General features: G+C 38.8%; 1 protein-coding gene across 2 annotated transcripts in view; it reads right to left on the bottom strand.

Moving 5' to 3' along the window:
• Positions 1–1,440: 1,440 nt before the first annotated feature.
• Positions 1,441–18,051, bottom strand: part of LOC107657876 (Abelson tyrosine-protein kinase 2-like) — a 42,366-nt gene continuing 25,755 nt past the window's right edge. Inside the window, exons 1-11 of one of the 2 annotated variants that reach the window (XM_016446157.1) lie at positions 14,696–14,992; positions 13,849–14,013; positions 11,487–11,782; positions 11,132–11,404; positions 10,844–10,928; positions 9,440–9,617; positions 9,164–9,348; positions 8,876–9,028; positions 8,264–8,353; positions 7,794–7,955; positions 1,441–5,752 (exon numbers count right to left, since the gene is read on the bottom strand). In XM_016446157.1, coding sequence (XP_016301643.1) covers positions 4,041–5,752; positions 7,794–7,955; positions 8,264–8,353; positions 8,876–9,028; positions 9,164–9,348; positions 9,440–9,617; positions 10,844–10,928; positions 11,132–11,404; positions 11,487–11,782; positions 13,849–14,013; positions 14,696–14,798 — 3,402 coding nt within the window. In that variant the 5' untranslated portion in view covers positions 14,799–14,992 and the 3' untranslated portion in view covers positions 1,441–4,040. Of the gene's footprint in view, positions 5,753–7,793; positions 7,956–8,263; positions 8,354–8,875; positions 9,029–9,163; positions 9,349–9,439; positions 9,618–10,843; positions 10,929–11,131; positions 11,405–11,486; positions 11,783–13,848; positions 14,014–14,695; positions 14,993–18,051 lie in introns of those variants that run through there. The other variant, XM_016446156.1, reaches the window with a different exon arrangement.

Raw genomic sequence — 18,051 nt, 5'->3', positions numbered from 1 at the left:
AAAATCCAACCAACAAATATCCACATTAGAAGATTTCATCTCAGGTTACACTTTTACGGCACATCATCTTCTGCATTGTCTCTGTCACCAATAAGCAACAATAGAAACAGATTCTGGATACAGCTGGGAGAAACTATTGTTTGTCTTAAATTAATAATACATATATACGATATTATATCGGTTGTACGCTAGGAAAATGAGATGATAATGGTGATCCTCTCCCCACTTCTTAGTCATCGAAACTGGGTGAGAAACCTTTAGATAGGGTTTGATTTGGGATGTCACTAGAATCAAACGTAACGTCACGCGTGATACATATAAAACTTGATACATTCTAAAAGCTAAACGTTATAATGTATCAAACTCTGGCATTGTTTCTGGCGGTAAAGGTGTTTTTGTAAACCAGCAGGACAGACCGAGAATACAAAGACAGCCTGACTAGAACACCTTTCCTGAAGCCATGCCAAAAACCGAGATGTTTGTTAGTGAACAAAAGGCCACAAGGAGCAAGAAATTGGAAAAGTGAGCTTACCCAAAGATCCGTTCCCCAGCTCATAGCGAAAAAACTCCAAGAACTGACGTCTCCGCCGCTTAAAACTCCGGAGTTGCTTGTTCTTCCCTCTCTGCCGTCGTGTAACTCTCTATACTCCAATGAAGCTAGCAGCGACAACCTCACGGCTCAGAGTTTTCCCATTTCCGACACACAATGCGCCTCTGCCGCGCCGCGGGGAAATGGAGAGATGCGTTTGTCCAATAGCGCCTCCTATTCACCAAAGCTTGTAAGTGGAGAGATTGAATAACCACAACCTGCCTGGAGCACAGAAAAAAAAAAATTTGTCATTTAGATTTTTACATTACAATAGAGTGAAATATATATAATATATAAAATATATGTAATACGAAATAATGTACTCAGTAGGCTAAGAAATATAATCATATTGCTATATTAATTTAATATATCTATTATTATATATCAAACATGAACTTTTTTCCTTCACAATCTCTTAATATGTGGCCGTACAATCTGCATGTGAATTTTTACACTAGATTTAAAATATATATATTTTAGTATCATTGATATACTGATATATACTGTATTATACTATACATTCTTTTATATCTATACTTTTTACATTTTTACATTTTAGTAATTTTGATGTTTTTGTCATTTTTAGTTCTTGTGTTTTGAAATATATTGTTGTCTACACAGATTTAGTTAATTTTTTATTTCAGTTTTAGTTTTAATTATTTCAATTCAAGTTAAACTAAATAAAAATGAGAAATATAGGTTTGGCAATGTTTTACAAATTTTTCAGTTAATGTTCATTACTTGATAAAGTATAGCGTGTCACACCACAGCATGCTTTAGTAATAAAAATAATTAAAAGATTAAATAATAATAATAATAAAACTAGAAAATAAACTCAAACCAATGTTTCAACAGTTTCTTTATTCATTATTTACATCAAGTGTAACACTGAGGAAGGACTTCACAGTAATATAATATTAAAAGTAAGCTTTAAATTAGAATCACACAAAATATACTTTTTACAAAACAGAAAAAAATACTGTTAATCTGTCAACCTCTGCCTTTTTAATCCCTGTTAAATTCACATATTCAAAATTAAGTGTTTTATTTTCATTGCACTTGAAGGACTTGAGAGGTGGCCTTTGGTATATAAATGTCTTCAGCACTTGAAATCTGACCTTACAAAAAGAGAGTCTCCCAAAAAAATGATCCAGGATTCAACATAAAAAGATCATCAATAAATAAACCAAAAATAAATAAAAGAGACAAACAAAAATGTAAAAGGAAAATAACTTGGGTAATTAACAGTCACTAACTCTTTTCCCCCTCAGCTGTTTGGTAATGAAACATTTTTAGACATAATAATAAATGGAATAGTTGACCTGCATGTGTTTGAAAGAACAAACTGCTAAATCACACATGAAAAATATTTTTTCTCTGTTATTGTGATTATACAAGAGAGGTATTCCTGACAAAGCAAAACAAATTCATGAGCTCTTTCAGTAAAAGGAGACCAGACTTCAAGCACTGTCTTTTTCTAAGTAAAGGACAGATCATTGCACTTTTTCCTATTCAAGTTGGACACCTCACATACCCAGATGTCTGAACAGGGCAGCTTGAATGATAATAAAGGCTTGAAAAATCCCATTTGCCACCTTAAAATTGATAATGAATATTTTAGCACAAAACATATTTACATAAACAGATCTTTAACATGACCTTGCAGTGCACAAAACATTAAATCTCTCACAAAAGGCACCATGTAATATCAGAAAACACTGCCCATGGCAGAAAAAAAAATGGCAAAACAAGCTAAGTTAGTGTAGGCAAATTATGCAATGATTTAGAGTACAAAAAATGGTTTTGAACAAACAACATGTATGATTTTCTGTTGCAGTGGAATTGAAATGTCATGGAGATGCATGGCAAAAACTATTTCTCCTTCCAAAATTTCCATACTACATACCCTAGATTAGTGAATTAAGGCAAGGCAATTAACATTTATGCTTTAAAAATGTGCTCCAGTGTAATCGGTACAAATCATCTTCATTACATTTTTAATTATGACATTGCAGAGTACCCACAAAAATCTCATTTATGCAAATTCTAATAGAAATCTATAATTTTATGAATACAGACTCAGAAAACAACTGTTTATGTCCTGAAGAAAATTTTTCTTTTTAATAAAGTTTGAACTGTGTGAGACTATGGAAAACATATACACGCACGCAAAAAAAAAACATTCCTGTTTTCAACAAATGAATACATTCATAATGTAGATGCACAGATGGAGACCCTCGCACCAAAATCTCACCACATGGACACAGGTGAGCATGACCTTCCACGCCTGTTTGTGGGTATAAAATAATATGCAATATCTACAATATCATAAAAACGCCTGTGCTTTTAATTAAAAATAATTTAAAATTCAAGTTTACAAATGGCGACATTCTAAAGTGAAATCAAAATAAAGTTACAAATCAATGTGCTAAGGAAAATGCAGTTTGTGTTAAAAGACTTGGCAATACTTGTATCTCTAGTGTTGCTGCTTCTGTGTTGGTACCATGACGGTCATAAAATAAATTCAGACTTTCCACACATCACATAATCCCCCATAGCAAATCAATAAAATCTAGAAACATATTTAGGATTCTTAAGTGTTGAGAACTCTAGAGTCAGCCTGTAGATTTGTGCCATCTGGCTGATGGGGGCATTATCTAAAGGCCACGGATACAAAAGGCCAAATATGATCCATGTGGTGACAGACCCAACACCATTTCAACTATGCCACAGCAAATCACTGCTAGCAACAATAATGCATGGACCATGTCGAAATAAAGACTAATTACAGAAAGATCTACCAAATTATGAATGGTCATCAAATGTTTAACAAATGTGGTCAAATTAAAAAAAAATGACAGTATGGGATGTAGACAGAAGCAGTTTATGAGACTGAACAAAGAGCGGTGTTTGCAATCCACATTCAATACTACTGCAGGTTCTGAACAAGCAATATTGTTTATGTTCAATTTATGCCATAAAATTGTTATGTTTGCATTGACATTCTGATGCAATATCCAGTTACTATGGAAACAATGCAAATGAAATATCGAAAAAGCAAATGGAAATCCGCAACTAAAAACAAAATGCATGATAAGTGGACCAGTTCATTTGTAGTCGGCTCACATTAACCTGTGCAACCCCTGTATATTTGTGAAAAGTGATTCTGTCATACCAAGATAAAACTGTAAGTATTAATTTGTCAAAAACAAAACTGTGTATTTTGGTAGTGACAAAAAGCTTATATACAAGGAACTCTGTTCCCAACTGGCAATTTCAAGGAGAAAGTCACCTGTAAACAATAAAAAGTTAGAGTGAGTGTTTGTAGTCATTTTCTGAGGTACTTCTTAGAGAATGCTCTCTGTCCCCCAACACTTAAATAAAACTAAATTGATTCTAATGCAAAAAGTCTCAAGGGGTACAGGAGGAGTTTTGGAGGTGGACACAGTGGCTACCTTTGCACAACATCACTGATCTCTTTAATGCACGTGTGCAAGTTGTCAAGAGCCGGGCTGGTCCCAGGTCCCGATCCCCCACCTGTAGAGGAAGCGCGCAGCTCCTGTAGACTCAACTCCAGTTTCCCCACTGCCTCACGAAAGGCAAATTTATTACGTGTCTGGGGGATGCAATCGACATACCCCGAGCAGTAGTCCAAAAGTTGGTGTCCCACATCCAAGACCTGGCTGCTGGAGGAAAGCTCGGTGTTGCCTTGAAGAGCACTACTCAAGAATTCGGCACATTCCAAAAGAGCCTCCTTGCTGATCTTCTCCAGTGGGATTCGTTCTGTCTGCTGCCGAGTCCGTCTAAGGGTGGGTTTGGCGGAAGTAGGGCCAGGTCCGCCACTGGAAGCACCGTTGGCCAGCTTAGTTTGGGTGATGTTGTTACTAGAGGGGACTATGGGGGCTGGAGGCACTTGTGGTGGTGGTATTGATGGACGTGCTCCTCTGGCTTCTCTTCCTGACCTTTTGACGCCATCTCCATTGACCTCTATGTTTCCACTGACCGCTTCGTCAGCTGCGTCGGCACTGTAGGCGTGTTGGAGGGAGCGGAGCATGGGCGGTGGAGGAGGTGCACATTTGGGCTTCACCAGTCGCGGTCGGTCACGATCGCCACTGTCAGACAGCAGTTTAAAGCGGTTGCCCTGAGAGTCCACACCAACTAGGTGTACATCAGCTGAGCTGTGCTTTAGGGTTGGAGAGATCAGTACTGGAACTTTGTGGTTGTGCAGATTGACCGAACCAAGAGTGGAGGTTTTCGATGGAGATGACCAGCATTGCCTGTCATCTTGCCCATCTTTTCCTCGTGTGTTGGAGTCTGAATTTGCCTCTCCCCCTACACCTGGTGCCCTAACTCCACCTGCAACCCCTCGTGGCAAGAGTTTGGCTTTGGGACGATCTCGTATCTGAGCCGTACCTTCGTCAAGCTTCCTCAGGATTGCCTCTGAAGGTCGTGCTGCCCCATTCTCTGGCTGTGAGGTGGTGGAAGTTGTACGTTCTAATGGGGGTTTGCTTCGGTTTCTTGGTAACGTCAGCGCCATGCGCTCTAAGTCCGGCAACCCAGCAGACATAGAGGAGGTTGAATTGGAACGAGGGAATGGCTTGGTTCCACTTCCTTCGTCTATTCCAGAAGGCTTACCAGTCCGCAATCCCAGGGTCTTTTTGATAAGGCGAGGGGTAAAGAAGCCTGCAAGGCTTCCCCAACTACTGCTGCTTCCCACTTGACCAGAAGTTGCTCCAGAGTTTGAACTTGAGGGTTTCTGTCCAAACGTGGCCCCACAACAGCGGGACTGCACGTGGTTCCCCTCTCCATGAGATGGAGAAAAATTCAACCCATCAGTTTGGGGCAAAGGAGGAGGAGGGCCTGCAAACCCAGCCGTGGGCTCATACTTTTTATGGGGCTGGGTCTCCATCTCCCGGAAAGAGCTGCTCCTCTTGGGAGGCATAGGGAGATTATGTTGCTGCTGAGGTGAGGATGAAGTAGAAGAGGAAGACATGGACTTCTTCTTCATGAAAGAACTGAAGAAGCCAGCCTTGCGGTCTCGGGTGAAGGTAGTGTCCTGGGAGTCCTCCAGCAGGCTAGAGGAAGACTTATCCCTTTGTTTACGTGGTAGGGCAGGAGAGCTGCTGGAGCGCCCATCACCCACAAAAAGGGATGCTGCAAGACCTGAACACAATAGGACAACAGAACCAAAAGTCAAAGAACAGAAAAATGAGTGGTAGACATGCAAACTAAAACTTAAGTGCTCTCATATTTAAACAGCTGGAACACTTGCTTACATCATTATTCATTGCACAAATAGCATATTGTGCGAGACTGTGATTGCTTGGCTATAAAATTAATATTTAATTTACTGCATTGTTACCAATAGTGGTGTCTCAAGCAAAGGTCTGGTGTAAATGAAGGCTGTGGGCTGGTATTAGATAACACTGCTGCTAACCCTGACTGTAATTTATAAGAAATAGCCTGGCATATGCTTTTATACAAGAAACCGTGTAGTGTCTCTATGAGCTACTGCTACTGCTTGCTGTCATAATTTAAACATGAAAGGACATGACACATCTCTTTAATTGATGGGGACATTTTTTTATGAGTGGGCCAAGATATTTTTTATGTATTTTTATACAGGTCCTGTGGCAAACAGGATGTCTAGATATTTGCATTACATAGAGAGTATCACTTGATATGTGGGGAAAAGTAAGATTGTCAGGACAATCAAAGGCAGGACAATAAAGATACAGGAATACAAAACAAGAAATGTATAAACGTTAAAAATAAACTTTTTGCATGCTTGAAAGGTTTAATAACATGACAAAAAGATGCATCTCAACCAAAAAATAAATATAAACATTTCCAACTTAAGTTTATTTTATATAAACTTTATGTAATTTTAATAAATAGCATATAAATAGTTTAAGTAGAAAAACAATATTGCACAATACATGAAAAATGCTTAAACAAATTTTAATCAAAATATAGATACACATGCAGTTGGTTGAAGTGCTTGTGTGCATACAAGGGTTTAGTGACATGCAGCAAATGGGAGAAATAGAATTAAATCAGATGTATTTACAAAAAGGTAATTAAAACATGAACATATCAGTTTTCTGATCACAATACATTTTAAACATTAAACACAAACATGGGAACAAAAGAAAAGTATATATATATATATATATATATATATATCTTTGACCCTCTAACTCTAGCACTCTCTATTCTAATTCTATTCTTTATTAAAAAAAAAACAACAAACAAACTTGCCCCTTTTAGACTTGCACTCTATTTATTTATTAACTGCTTGTTTTTCTTTCTTTCTTTTTTTTTAAACTAACACTGCCTTCTCTAATCTTTTTGTATTCTATCTGTTTTCTTTTTATTTATTACACAATTAACAAAAGCAAAAAAGGCCTCTAACACTAGCTTGCTCTATTCTTTTTCTATTCTATCTGTTTTCTTTTTATTTATTATATGATTTAAAAAAAAAACTTGCTACGTGTACTGCGCATTAAGCTAACTGAGACTTGTTATAGCACTTGCATATCATTGCTCTTTTGTTGATTTTGATTGCTTCCATTGTCCTCATTTGTAAGTCGCTTTGTATAAAAGCGTCTGCTAAATGTCTAAATGTAAATGTAAATATATATACACACACACACAGGGTGGGTGAAAATTAACTAGGCAATATGTAATGGCTATAGAACTTATCACTGGAGTCATGATGAAAACAGTTTCTAAATAGACAATAGTAAATTGGATTTTATTTCCCGTGTCGATAGTACAGGCGTCGGCTGTGAGAGGCAGCCCATGCAACGTAAACAAAGATGGCTGACCACTTGACTGTTCAGGAAACTGAGGAAAACCGTTTGAGGAAACTGGTTGATGCCACCGGTGCCTACATTGACATTTAAAGATTTGCTTTCATTTTCCTATGTAATAAAGTACATGTACAATTTGTTTCAATACATTTTTATTAGAAATATGGACTTTATTAACAATTTTTAATGCCTAGTTACTTTTCACCCACCCTGTATATATATTTATATATATATATATATATATATATGATACACAGAATTTTCTTAATCATGCTATATTTGTGTGTATATATTGGTAGGGTTATATACTATGTAGCTCTGTTAATCAATAATGAATACCACTCCCATTCTCTTGAGCTTCTGTCTGAGCCGGAGTTGAGCCTGTATACCTGCAGGGCCGTGGGGTCCTGCCTCCTCCATATTCTCTTTGTTCTCAGAGTGTTTCTTCTGCCCACGAGACTTTGAGGGCAAGAGTGGCATATCGTGGGCAAAGGTGTGCGCGAGCCCACCTTGCCCACCAGATGCGGTTTTACACAGCTCTTCGGCGACCTCTGGAGAGGAGTTAGCAGAAAGAAGGCACATGTTAATACTATGTTTTACATCTAAGTACTGTGAGTCAAATCTTCAACTTTATTTCAGTCCATTTTCAATGGTAAATTACCATAAATGCATTTCTATATTAAATTCAATACAAGCTGCACCTATGTTATTTATTCTTTGTTTCCTTTTAAGCCTGTTTAAGACTGTATATTGTGCATTAAGTTTCATCTGCTTAGTCATTAAGTATATAAGATATGCATAAAAAGTCAGCTTGGTTTACGGCTTCCTCTATCACTCAAAACAGATGATGCAATAATACCTTCTGAGATGCTTGAGTCATGGAACATGGTCTCAAAGGCCTGGTGAATCTCAGCAAATGAGGGTCTATCTAGTGGACTCCACTGCCAACCTACCAACACACAAACAAAATATGGCTTTACGTTAAACCTACTCTACGGTTAAAAAGTTTAGGGTCATGTAAGACTTTTTTGAAAAGACGCAACGATACGTTAAATTGCTCACAAGTGACAGTAAAAGTTACAAAATTAATGTTACAAAAGATTTCCATTTCAAACAAATGCTGTTCTTTAAAAAATTATATTTATTAATGAATCCTGAAAAATTGTGTCCCGGTTTCCACAAAATTTTAAGCAGCATATTATTTCTTAAATGATCATGTGACACTGAATTCTGAAGTAATGGCTGTTGAAAATTAAGCTTTGCCATCAAAGGAATAAATTACATTTTAAATATATCAAAATAGAAATAATATTAATAATATTTCACAACATTGCACAATGCTTATAGAATATGTATGAACATATATGAATGATACGTGACATTATTTGAATATACACTAATGAGATTATACTTTTTTTATGTTATTAAGTAAAAGCTATGAAGTGTTTTTAAAGTCACTGCTGATACTCACAGGCTCTCATGAGCTCATAGACTTTAGGAGGACAGCCCTCGGGCTGCTCCATGCGGTAGCCCTTCTCCAGCAGATCGTACACCTGAGACAGGTCGATTCCTGGGTATGGAGACATGCCATATGTGGCAATCTCCCAAAGCAAAACTCCAAATGCTGTAAAATTGGGGGAAATAAGCAAGTCACTTATTTATAAGCAAATCAACCATTTTTGTCTGTAACACATAACTCTTTATGGAGTATCAGAACTTTCAACACAATTCTTATGACAAAATAATATTAGTAACTGACCCCACACATCTGATTTGATGGAGAAGGTGTTATAGGCCAGACTCTCTGGTGCTGTCCATTTGATGGGGAATTTGGCCCCAGCATGAGCGGTGTAGGTGTCGCCTGTCATCAGCCGGCTCAGTCCAAAATCAGCCACCTTGACCACGTGATTCTCTCCAACCAGACAATTACGAGCTGCCAAGTCCCTGAGAAAGAAATTGAGAAGATGGAGTGAGATCTAATATAAGACTATGTAACCAATGAGAAATCTACTGACGTTTGAAGAGCTACGCTCACCTGTGGATGAAGTTCTTCTTCTCCAGATACTCCATGGCAGAGGAGATCTGAGTGGCCATGTACAGCAAAACCACAGCATTCACCTGCTCCCTGTCACACTCACGCAGGTAGTCCAGCAGGTTCCCATGTGGCATGTACTCGGTCACTATGTAGAATGGAGGCTCCAATGTACACACACCTAGAAAGTGGCAACAAAACAAACGACCAATTTAGGACAAATCCAGAAACATAATTTGATCAAAACAAATAATTGTTGTTTATTATGTGAACAAAACCCTGGATTTCTATAGTGGAATCATGAGGGTAATGCATACTCTCTAATGGTTGATTAATATAGTCGACAAGTTTCTTGAGATTTTTTTCTAAACCGTCTAGACAAGGACAACTCTTACTGGGTCAATTGAACCGAAACCAGTTAAAGCATAAATGTGATCCTAGACCACAAAACCAGTCATAAGGGTCTTCTTTTTTTTTTTTTTTTGAGATTTATACATCATCTGCAAGCTGAATAAATAAATAGCTTTTCATTGATGTATGGTTTGTTAGAATAGGACAATATTTGGCCAAGATACAACTATTTGAAATCTGGAATCTGAGGGTGCAAAAAAAATCTAAATATTGAGAAAATCGCCTTTAAAGTTGTCCAAAAGAAGTTCTTAGCAATACATATTACTAATCACAAATTAAGTTGATATATTTACGGTAGGAAATTTACAAAATATCTTCATGGAACATGATCTTTACTTAATATCCACAACTGTAGCCAAATTCCTTGACACGTCTTTGTGTGGTGGCTCTTGATGCCTTGACCCCAGCCTCAGTCCATTTCTTGTGAAGTTCACTCAAATTCTTGAATCGATTTTGCTTGACAATCCTCATAAGGCTGCGGTTCTCTCGGTTGGTTGTGCATCTTTTTCTTCCCACACTTTTTCCTTCCACTCAACTTTCTGTTAACATGCTTGGATACAGCACTCTGTGAACAGCCAGCTTCTTTGGCAATGAATGTTTGTGGCTTACCCTCCTTGTGAAGGGTGTCAATGATTGTCTTCTGGACAACTGTCAGATCAGCAGTCTTCCCCATGATTGTGTAGCCTAGTGAACCAAACTGAGAGACCATTTTGAAGGCTCAGGAAACCTTTGCAGGTGTTTTGAGTTGATTAGCTGATTGGCATGTCACCATATTCTAATTTGTTGAGATAGTGAATTGGTGGGTTTTTGTTAAATGTGAGCCAAAATCATCACAATTTGTGATGCACCTGTATTGTTGGCTATTGCTACAAATATACCTGTGCTACTTATGACTGGTTTTGTGGTCCAGGGTCACATATAGCTTCAAATTTGGAGTTGTTGACTAATTGTTCAGGCAATATGTCAACTAGTTAAAAAAAATCCTAGTACACTCACCCAGCAATTGTACCAAATTGGGATGTTTCACCTCCTTCATGACTGCAGCTTCCTTCAGAAACTCCTCAACCTCCATGGTGTCCTCCTTTGGAATAAAGTAATACAATATACATGGAATATGAAATAACACATAACAGAACTAGCAAAACAACTACAAAAACAGAAATCCATGGGTGCAATAAAATGACCAGCCACTTGGTGGCACACAATGCCACAGTTCAATGCGATAAAACCCAATGAAATAGGGGGAAAATATTGAAACAGGAGCACAGGCACAAAAACACGAACCTTTAGTGTTTTTACAGCTACAGTGAGGTTGTACTTTTTCCAAACTCCGACGTACACCTCTCCGTACTGGCCTCCGCCTAACTTGTGCTTCATAGTGATGTCGGTGCGCTCCATCTCCCACTTGTCGTGGATGGGGGAGACACCATAGACGGTTGGCTTGTTGCATTTTGGAGCGGGATAGTGTAATGTGGTTACCAGACCATCGGCCACTGTGGAATGATGATGAACCAGCTCAGCTAATGTGCTGAAACGACTTTCAGCTGTTACGTAGACCTGAGGCAGAAGAGAAGGAGACCAACTTTAAAATCAAAGGAAAGGGAGCTTTACTTTCAAAGTAAAGTGAAAGCAGCCCAACCTTTCCGTCAGAGGCAGTGTTAATCCGGTAATGGTAGACCCGTCCCTCATAGCGAAGTGAGATGGAGAGCTGGCCAGGGCTGCTCTCACTCTCCCTCACTAGGAAGCTGCCGTTGATCAGGCTGCTGAGCAGGTACTCAGCGGCGCTGCGGGACACGGGCCCATGATACCAGCTGTGCTTTTCCAGACTGTTCACGGGGGTGATGTAGTTACTGGGTACCCAACCTTGGCCATTCTTCGAACGGACTTCACTCCACTCGCCATTCTGGTTGTACCCCAACACTCGCAGCTTCTCTCCTGAAATGCAAAAAAGAACAGAACATTTTACAAAGCAATCACTTAATATTCAGATTTTCTCACATTTTTGTACACAAAGTTTTCCTAATGATTCAGCAATGTAATCCCTTGTTATTCATTCCAATGCATCTCCCTTGAATGGAATGGAATGAGAGATTAGAAATGCAAGCCACAACAAGTCCATCATTCAGCTATAAAAGCACGTCAGGTCTTTCACAAAGGCAAAGTGCACTTTTATGTAAGTAACTACAGTATTAATTCATAAATAAGATCAGTTTGATCGTGTCCATTAGGTAATGTTTTCATCCCATAAAAGAAGAACCTAGAGTCTTATATAAGAGTTCTGAGATCTGAACAAATACCGAAGGCACCTGAGAGTGGAGGAAGAAAAGTGACAATCATGACAATCAAATATATCAACTGAGTATTCGATGTAATGTGCTGTTTTTTTTTTATTTCTGCAAATGCGTGTCAGACGGACATCTCTGGCAGCTGCATCACGCTCCATGAACGTCACATTTTTAAGACGCCATGGAAGTTAAAAATAGTTTTGTTTTGTTTTTTACAAGATATGCCTCCAAAAAGCACTTTTGAGAACATCCCACGAGCCTTGTGTTCGGTTCAATTAAACTGTGCTCCATCAAGCTGTTGGAAAAAAAGAACACTCCAAACCCTCTGCAGAGTGTTAGATCTGTGTGTACACTGTGCACAGTCAAAATCAATGATGTAACCAATTACCAAAATAAAAATAAGGCCACTTTTTGGCATGTTTGTGTATTTCTTTTGCTGAATTTTGATTGAATTTTTTAAAAATAAAATGCATGTAAATTTATTTGTATTCATATACGCTCCTGTTCAAAAGTTGTGGTTAGTAAGATTTTTTTTATGTTTTTGAAAGAAGTCTCGTGCTCACCAAGGTTGCATTTATTTGACAAAAAAAAAACTTTCTATTTTAATATATTTTAAAAATGTAATTCATTTCTGTGATGCTGGGAAAGCTGAATTTTTATATTTTTGTGGAAATTGTGATGCATTTTTCAGGATTCTTTGATAAATCACAATTTCAACAGAAATAGAATTTAAATAGAAATCTTTTGTGACTGTCACTTTTGATCATTTTAATGCATCCTTCCTGAAAATAATAAAAAATAGTAATTGCTTTAAGAAATCTTACTGCCCCCAAACTTTTGAATGGTAGTTTGAATGATACATTGTTTAATTTCCTCCTCTTCCTCCGTCTTGCTTTGATCAAGCATAGGTCCAGCAGAGGGTGCTCTCCTCCTGCCAAGGAGACACAGTTCAGGCCTGCTAGCTTTCAGACACCAAGTGCTTTTTTGCCAATCCTAAATCGACACTGGCGCGGCAACAAGGCCCTCGCGACAAGACAAGAAGAGGCTGGTGCATTGGTGCCAACCAGACGACATTACATTACCGGCCATTAGCGGGTACTTCAGAGGGAAAGAGCAGACTGCTAACTCCCTCTCTCTGGACTCTCTTCTCTTGGGCTAGTCTGTGTTTACCCACCTGCTTTTCACCCAGCTGATGGGATTACACTTCAAAATGGGCATTAGCGTTAGCGGTAGCTCTTTCAGCGTGGAGCATCTGAGCACAGAACCGCCTGACTCGTGTCCCAAAGTCTATGGAAAGAGCTGTGGGCGTTAGCGCATATGGCTCAGGTTGGTACCCGTGTGTTTATGCTCCTCATAAGTTTAGCATCCGCTTTCATTTTTAGCTTGGTTCTTTGATCCTACAAACTGCTGCTGGGAAGAGGAACAAGTAGTTCTGAAGTATAGCAAAGAGGAAGGAGAGTGATGGAAGGAAAAGGAAAGATGCATGGTGGCCTTGTTATAAAGAAAGAGGAAGTTATCCATAACAGTTGTGAAAACATTCTTCAGCTTTGTTTTTTCCAGGTATTAAAATTGGTCTTGGGTTTCACTTGAGTTTACACTATCAATGCAATGTGGTTTGTCATCTGTGTACAGAGGTGGAGATCAAACTGTTCAAGTTTTCAGTGAAACTAAGCACCGCATGTTGCGCAACCGCTCATCTCCTTTCGACGATCATACCTTTCGTGATGCTCAGTGTGTTGTCACCACTGGCAACAAAGTCGTAAAGTGCAACGAAGAGGTTGGGGTCACTCTCCGCAGCACCCAGCAGATTCTCCTTCGAGCTCCAGCGCACCGCCTCCGTCAGCGACGTCGAGTCCAGTCCAAACGGCCTGTGCAGGGCCTCTGTGAGGAAGAAAGAGAGATAAATAACATGCTATATGAGTAAACATAAGCAGTTGTTGATGGAGCATATGACATCTCAAATGAGACCAGGCTTCTGGGAAGGGCAAAATGAGTCAGTGTATGAGGGGAGGGCTTTCAGGAGTTGCCGAACACGTTAACGTCAAGGTGGGGAGGGAGAAGAAAAGTGAAGAAAATGCAACCATTTGACGCAAAATGAAAACAAGGAGGGTGATTTAAAATGAAATAATTTTGCTCATGTCATACCTCACTTTACAATGATCTCTCTTTTTTTTGCAAAACAATATTACGAAGGCTAGACAACACTGCAATAAAGCATTATTTACAAAAAACAAAATACAAATGCAATAAATGCAGCAGACTGAAATGTATTAAATATTTTCTGAATACTAATAAAAGTAGAAAATGTATTTTACTATACATTACAACTATATTCATATACAATTTAGTATTGATCAATTTTTTTTTTTAAATTCCTAAAAAATTTCAAATGCTTCATTTGTGAAAAGCAGGTGAACACTGGAAAGGAGCAAACCATTTGACCAAGTAACAGCTTCCACACTGAACACACACACACAAATAACAAATACACATCCCTCGACCTGAAATCCTCCACAAAAGAAAAAATCACTGCCACTCAGGGCACCGTTATAGCGTTGTCTACCTGCGAAGCAATAGTGGTCCACATCCTGTGGGTTGGACAGGTTTGTCAGCCTGACCCTTTCTTCCTCAAAACTGCTGCTGGACGGCAGGGTCCTTAATGGCATAATCTAAATTAGTCTCTGATCTCACATGTAATAAAACACAGACCTGATGTGTTGAGGGTTCTGCTTCTGTCTGAGAGGGTTTGATTCTTAAGAAACTTCTTAAGGAGAGGAGGGGCATGAAACGGCTTTGAGGTTGGAAAAATGGTGTGGGAGAGTCCCCACGCCTTGAGCATGCCTGCGTCTGCTGGTCTTCCTCTACAGCTGTCAACCAGCCACAAACACACACACCAAGCATGTCTGGGCAGCTGCCCTTTTCCTTAGGGAAAAGTGTGGCAGGACAAAACAGTTAGAAATGAAAAGGCATCAGAAACTCCCTTTACTGATCATTATGAAACAAATTCTGGAACTGAGATTAGGCTACAATAGGTTTACCTTTACAAAATTACTGTGGCGTTACCATAGTAGAGGGGCTGAATCAAATAGTAATACCATGGAATTGGCACATGATTAACGCATTCACATCCCAAGGTACATTAAAAAATAGCTAAATTAAGTTAAATTATTCATCCTCAACATGGATCACCAACAAAAAGTCCATCATGACACAAAATATCTACAATAGATGGGTCACAATGGGTGACTAGTTGTTCAACAAACAACTAGATGCACTAAAATTAAAAAAGAAATCAATCAAAATCAATAATGTTATACTAAGTTCTATTTCAATTTCATATAAATGCTTTCTTTTAAACTTTCTATTCAAAGAAAACCGCTACTTTACATTGTAATAATATTTCACAATATAAGTTTTACTGTATTTTTGATCAAATAAATGCAGCCTTGATGAGCATAAGAGACTTACTTTAAAAACATTAGAAATCTTTCCAACTCCAAACTTTTGAATGGTAGTGCATATGCTAAAAATCACAATATAATAATTGAAAGCATTATATTACCAACCAAATATTAATTTACAGATTACAGTCAACAGTGTTACTGAATTATTAGTGTACAACAGTAACAAAAATATCGGCAATAACCAATAGTCTAAATTTTAAAAACACATCTGCATTTTATACCATTTGTTGTTAAATAAGAGAATGTGTCTTATGTAAACGCTAACGAAGAAACTCATTCAATCAGGTCAAGTAAACCCAAAGCTACCAGTTAAGATGGATTAGTAAATTAGTTGTTTGAGCAACCCATCAACTAGTTGATTTTTAAAATATGTCGTTTTGAACATCCCTAAAAACCCCACAAAACTCCTAGTGTTGTTGACACATGTACATTCATCAACAGAAATAACATAGCAGATTAGACTCAACTAAATAAATAACCCTTAAAAATAATATTAGGGCAAAATGTAATCAATGGTTCAACAAGTCTAAAAATGTCCCTATAAATTAAACATGAAACAATCATTATGAATAAAAGACACAACATAGCCAAGACAAAACAAAGACTGGTCTTACACAACTTAATAAACCTGCAAGAACACGCAGCTGAGACAGTCAAGGCCTGTGTGGCAAACCTGACTTTGCCACACAAAGACACACACGCAAACAGATACATACAGCCCTACCTTTATTCCTGACCAGCATGCAGTGCTTCCCAGTCCTAGTCAGCTGACTGATCCACAGCTCCCAGTACATGATCCCAGTTCCAGTATAAGGGCTAATGGGAAACCACTCTAGCCCCTAATCCTCAGACTACGGGTTTAATTCACACTACAACACTCAGTCGAAAATCTGCAACGCTCCTCTTGGTTGAATCATTTCAGAGTCTCCGGTGCAGCTTAGAGCTCAGAGTTTCCAACCCCGCAGCCGGAATGCCAGTGCGACTTGATTGTGGGCCTCCATGCCAACTGCCCTGAGTAAGAAATGTCCACATGTGCTTGTGTGAGATATGGGAAGAGTGGAGTTCTGAGGGTGGTTTTATTGGATGTCTTGTCAGGGGAGGCATGTGGGGGGCCCGTTGGTTTTAGAAGGGGGTAGGAACAAGCAGATGGTTCCATTTCTACACCATGTGTGCTGCCTAACCAACATCCTCTTGGGAGAGGCTGGAAAAGCATGGAGGTGTGGAAACTCTAGTGCAAAATGCCTGTGCCACATTAAACGTACCCCTGAGTTTCAGAGCAACATGTAAAATGTATTACGATGGGACGCTTAGTTATTCAGTTACACCCAAAACCTCTCAACAATAATCAAAGACATCAGCACACAAGACCTCAACAGACTAGATGACATGAAATAAAAGGATTCTATGAACATAATAAAAGACAAAGAGATTCAAGTCTCAATTCTAGACTACATAGGCCAGACAGACAGACAGGCAGACGTAATAACAGACACAGACAGATGTAATGACAGACATACAAGATAGATATTGACAGACAGACAAACAGATAAAATGACAGATATTGACCGACAGACAGACAGAGACACAGACAGACAGGCAGGCAGACAGACAGACAGATAGCAGAGGTTGCGTTAGACTTTAACATTGTCCATCATTTTGACGGACAGGGTCATAAAAATTCCGTCATAATATGTTATTACCCCGTCATTTTACTTTTCATATTTTAATTATAATAACATTTAATTGCCTGTATTTTTGTTCACAATTTCATTTTTAATAATGAACCTACAGGACCGAGCATATAGGCTTAGAGCATATAGGCTTATGCATGTATTTATTTATGAAGAGAACAGATGAACAGAGACTGTGCATCACTTTTCATGTTCAACACCGCAGTGTACGGAGCCCGGGAAGTCACCTGTAGGAGAAAAAAAAAAACAATCCGTGGCGGCGGTTTTGCAATCCGTCCCCTCAGTTTATAAACCGTACTCACGAATTCTTCAACTGTTCCCTCGGTTTAACAAATCGTGCCCACGGATTAATAAACTGTACTCACGAATTTCCAATCGGTGCGCTCAGATTTTGTAAACCTGAATAAATAGTAAACGTCACCAAAAATTATTGAGGTCATGTACATATATTGCGCGATAAGTTGATATATTGATTATTGCGACAGGCCTACACGCATGCACTCTCAAGTGGCCAAGACCGCAAGTGTGGGTATTTGGACAAGGGGGAAGTCTGCAGGACTGTGGCTGCATTCCACTCCACTTTTAGACACGCACTCGCGAATTTCCCTACGCACTTCCCCTCGGGGGAATCCCCGCTGCCATTTTGAAGTGCATTCCACTTCGTGAAGTGGACGAGGGAAGTTTATATGGACAGACCCTCGACCCCTCGATTTTGACCGAGGGAGCGAGTCTGCTTCATATGCACACTTCAGGCCGCTCCATAG

This window comes from Sinocyclocheilus anshuiensis, unplaced genomic scaffold (genome assembly GCF_001515605.1).
Source record: "Sinocyclocheilus anshuiensis isolate Anshui unplaced genomic scaffold, SAMN03320099.WGS_v1.1 scaffold107, whole genome shotgun sequence".
Classification (NCBI taxonomy): Eukaryota; Metazoa; Chordata; class Actinopteri; order Cypriniformes; family Cyprinidae; genus Sinocyclocheilus; species Sinocyclocheilus anshuiensis.
Note: the sequence above shows the minus strand (reverse complement) of the source record. Positions and strands in the feature narration are given on the sequence as shown.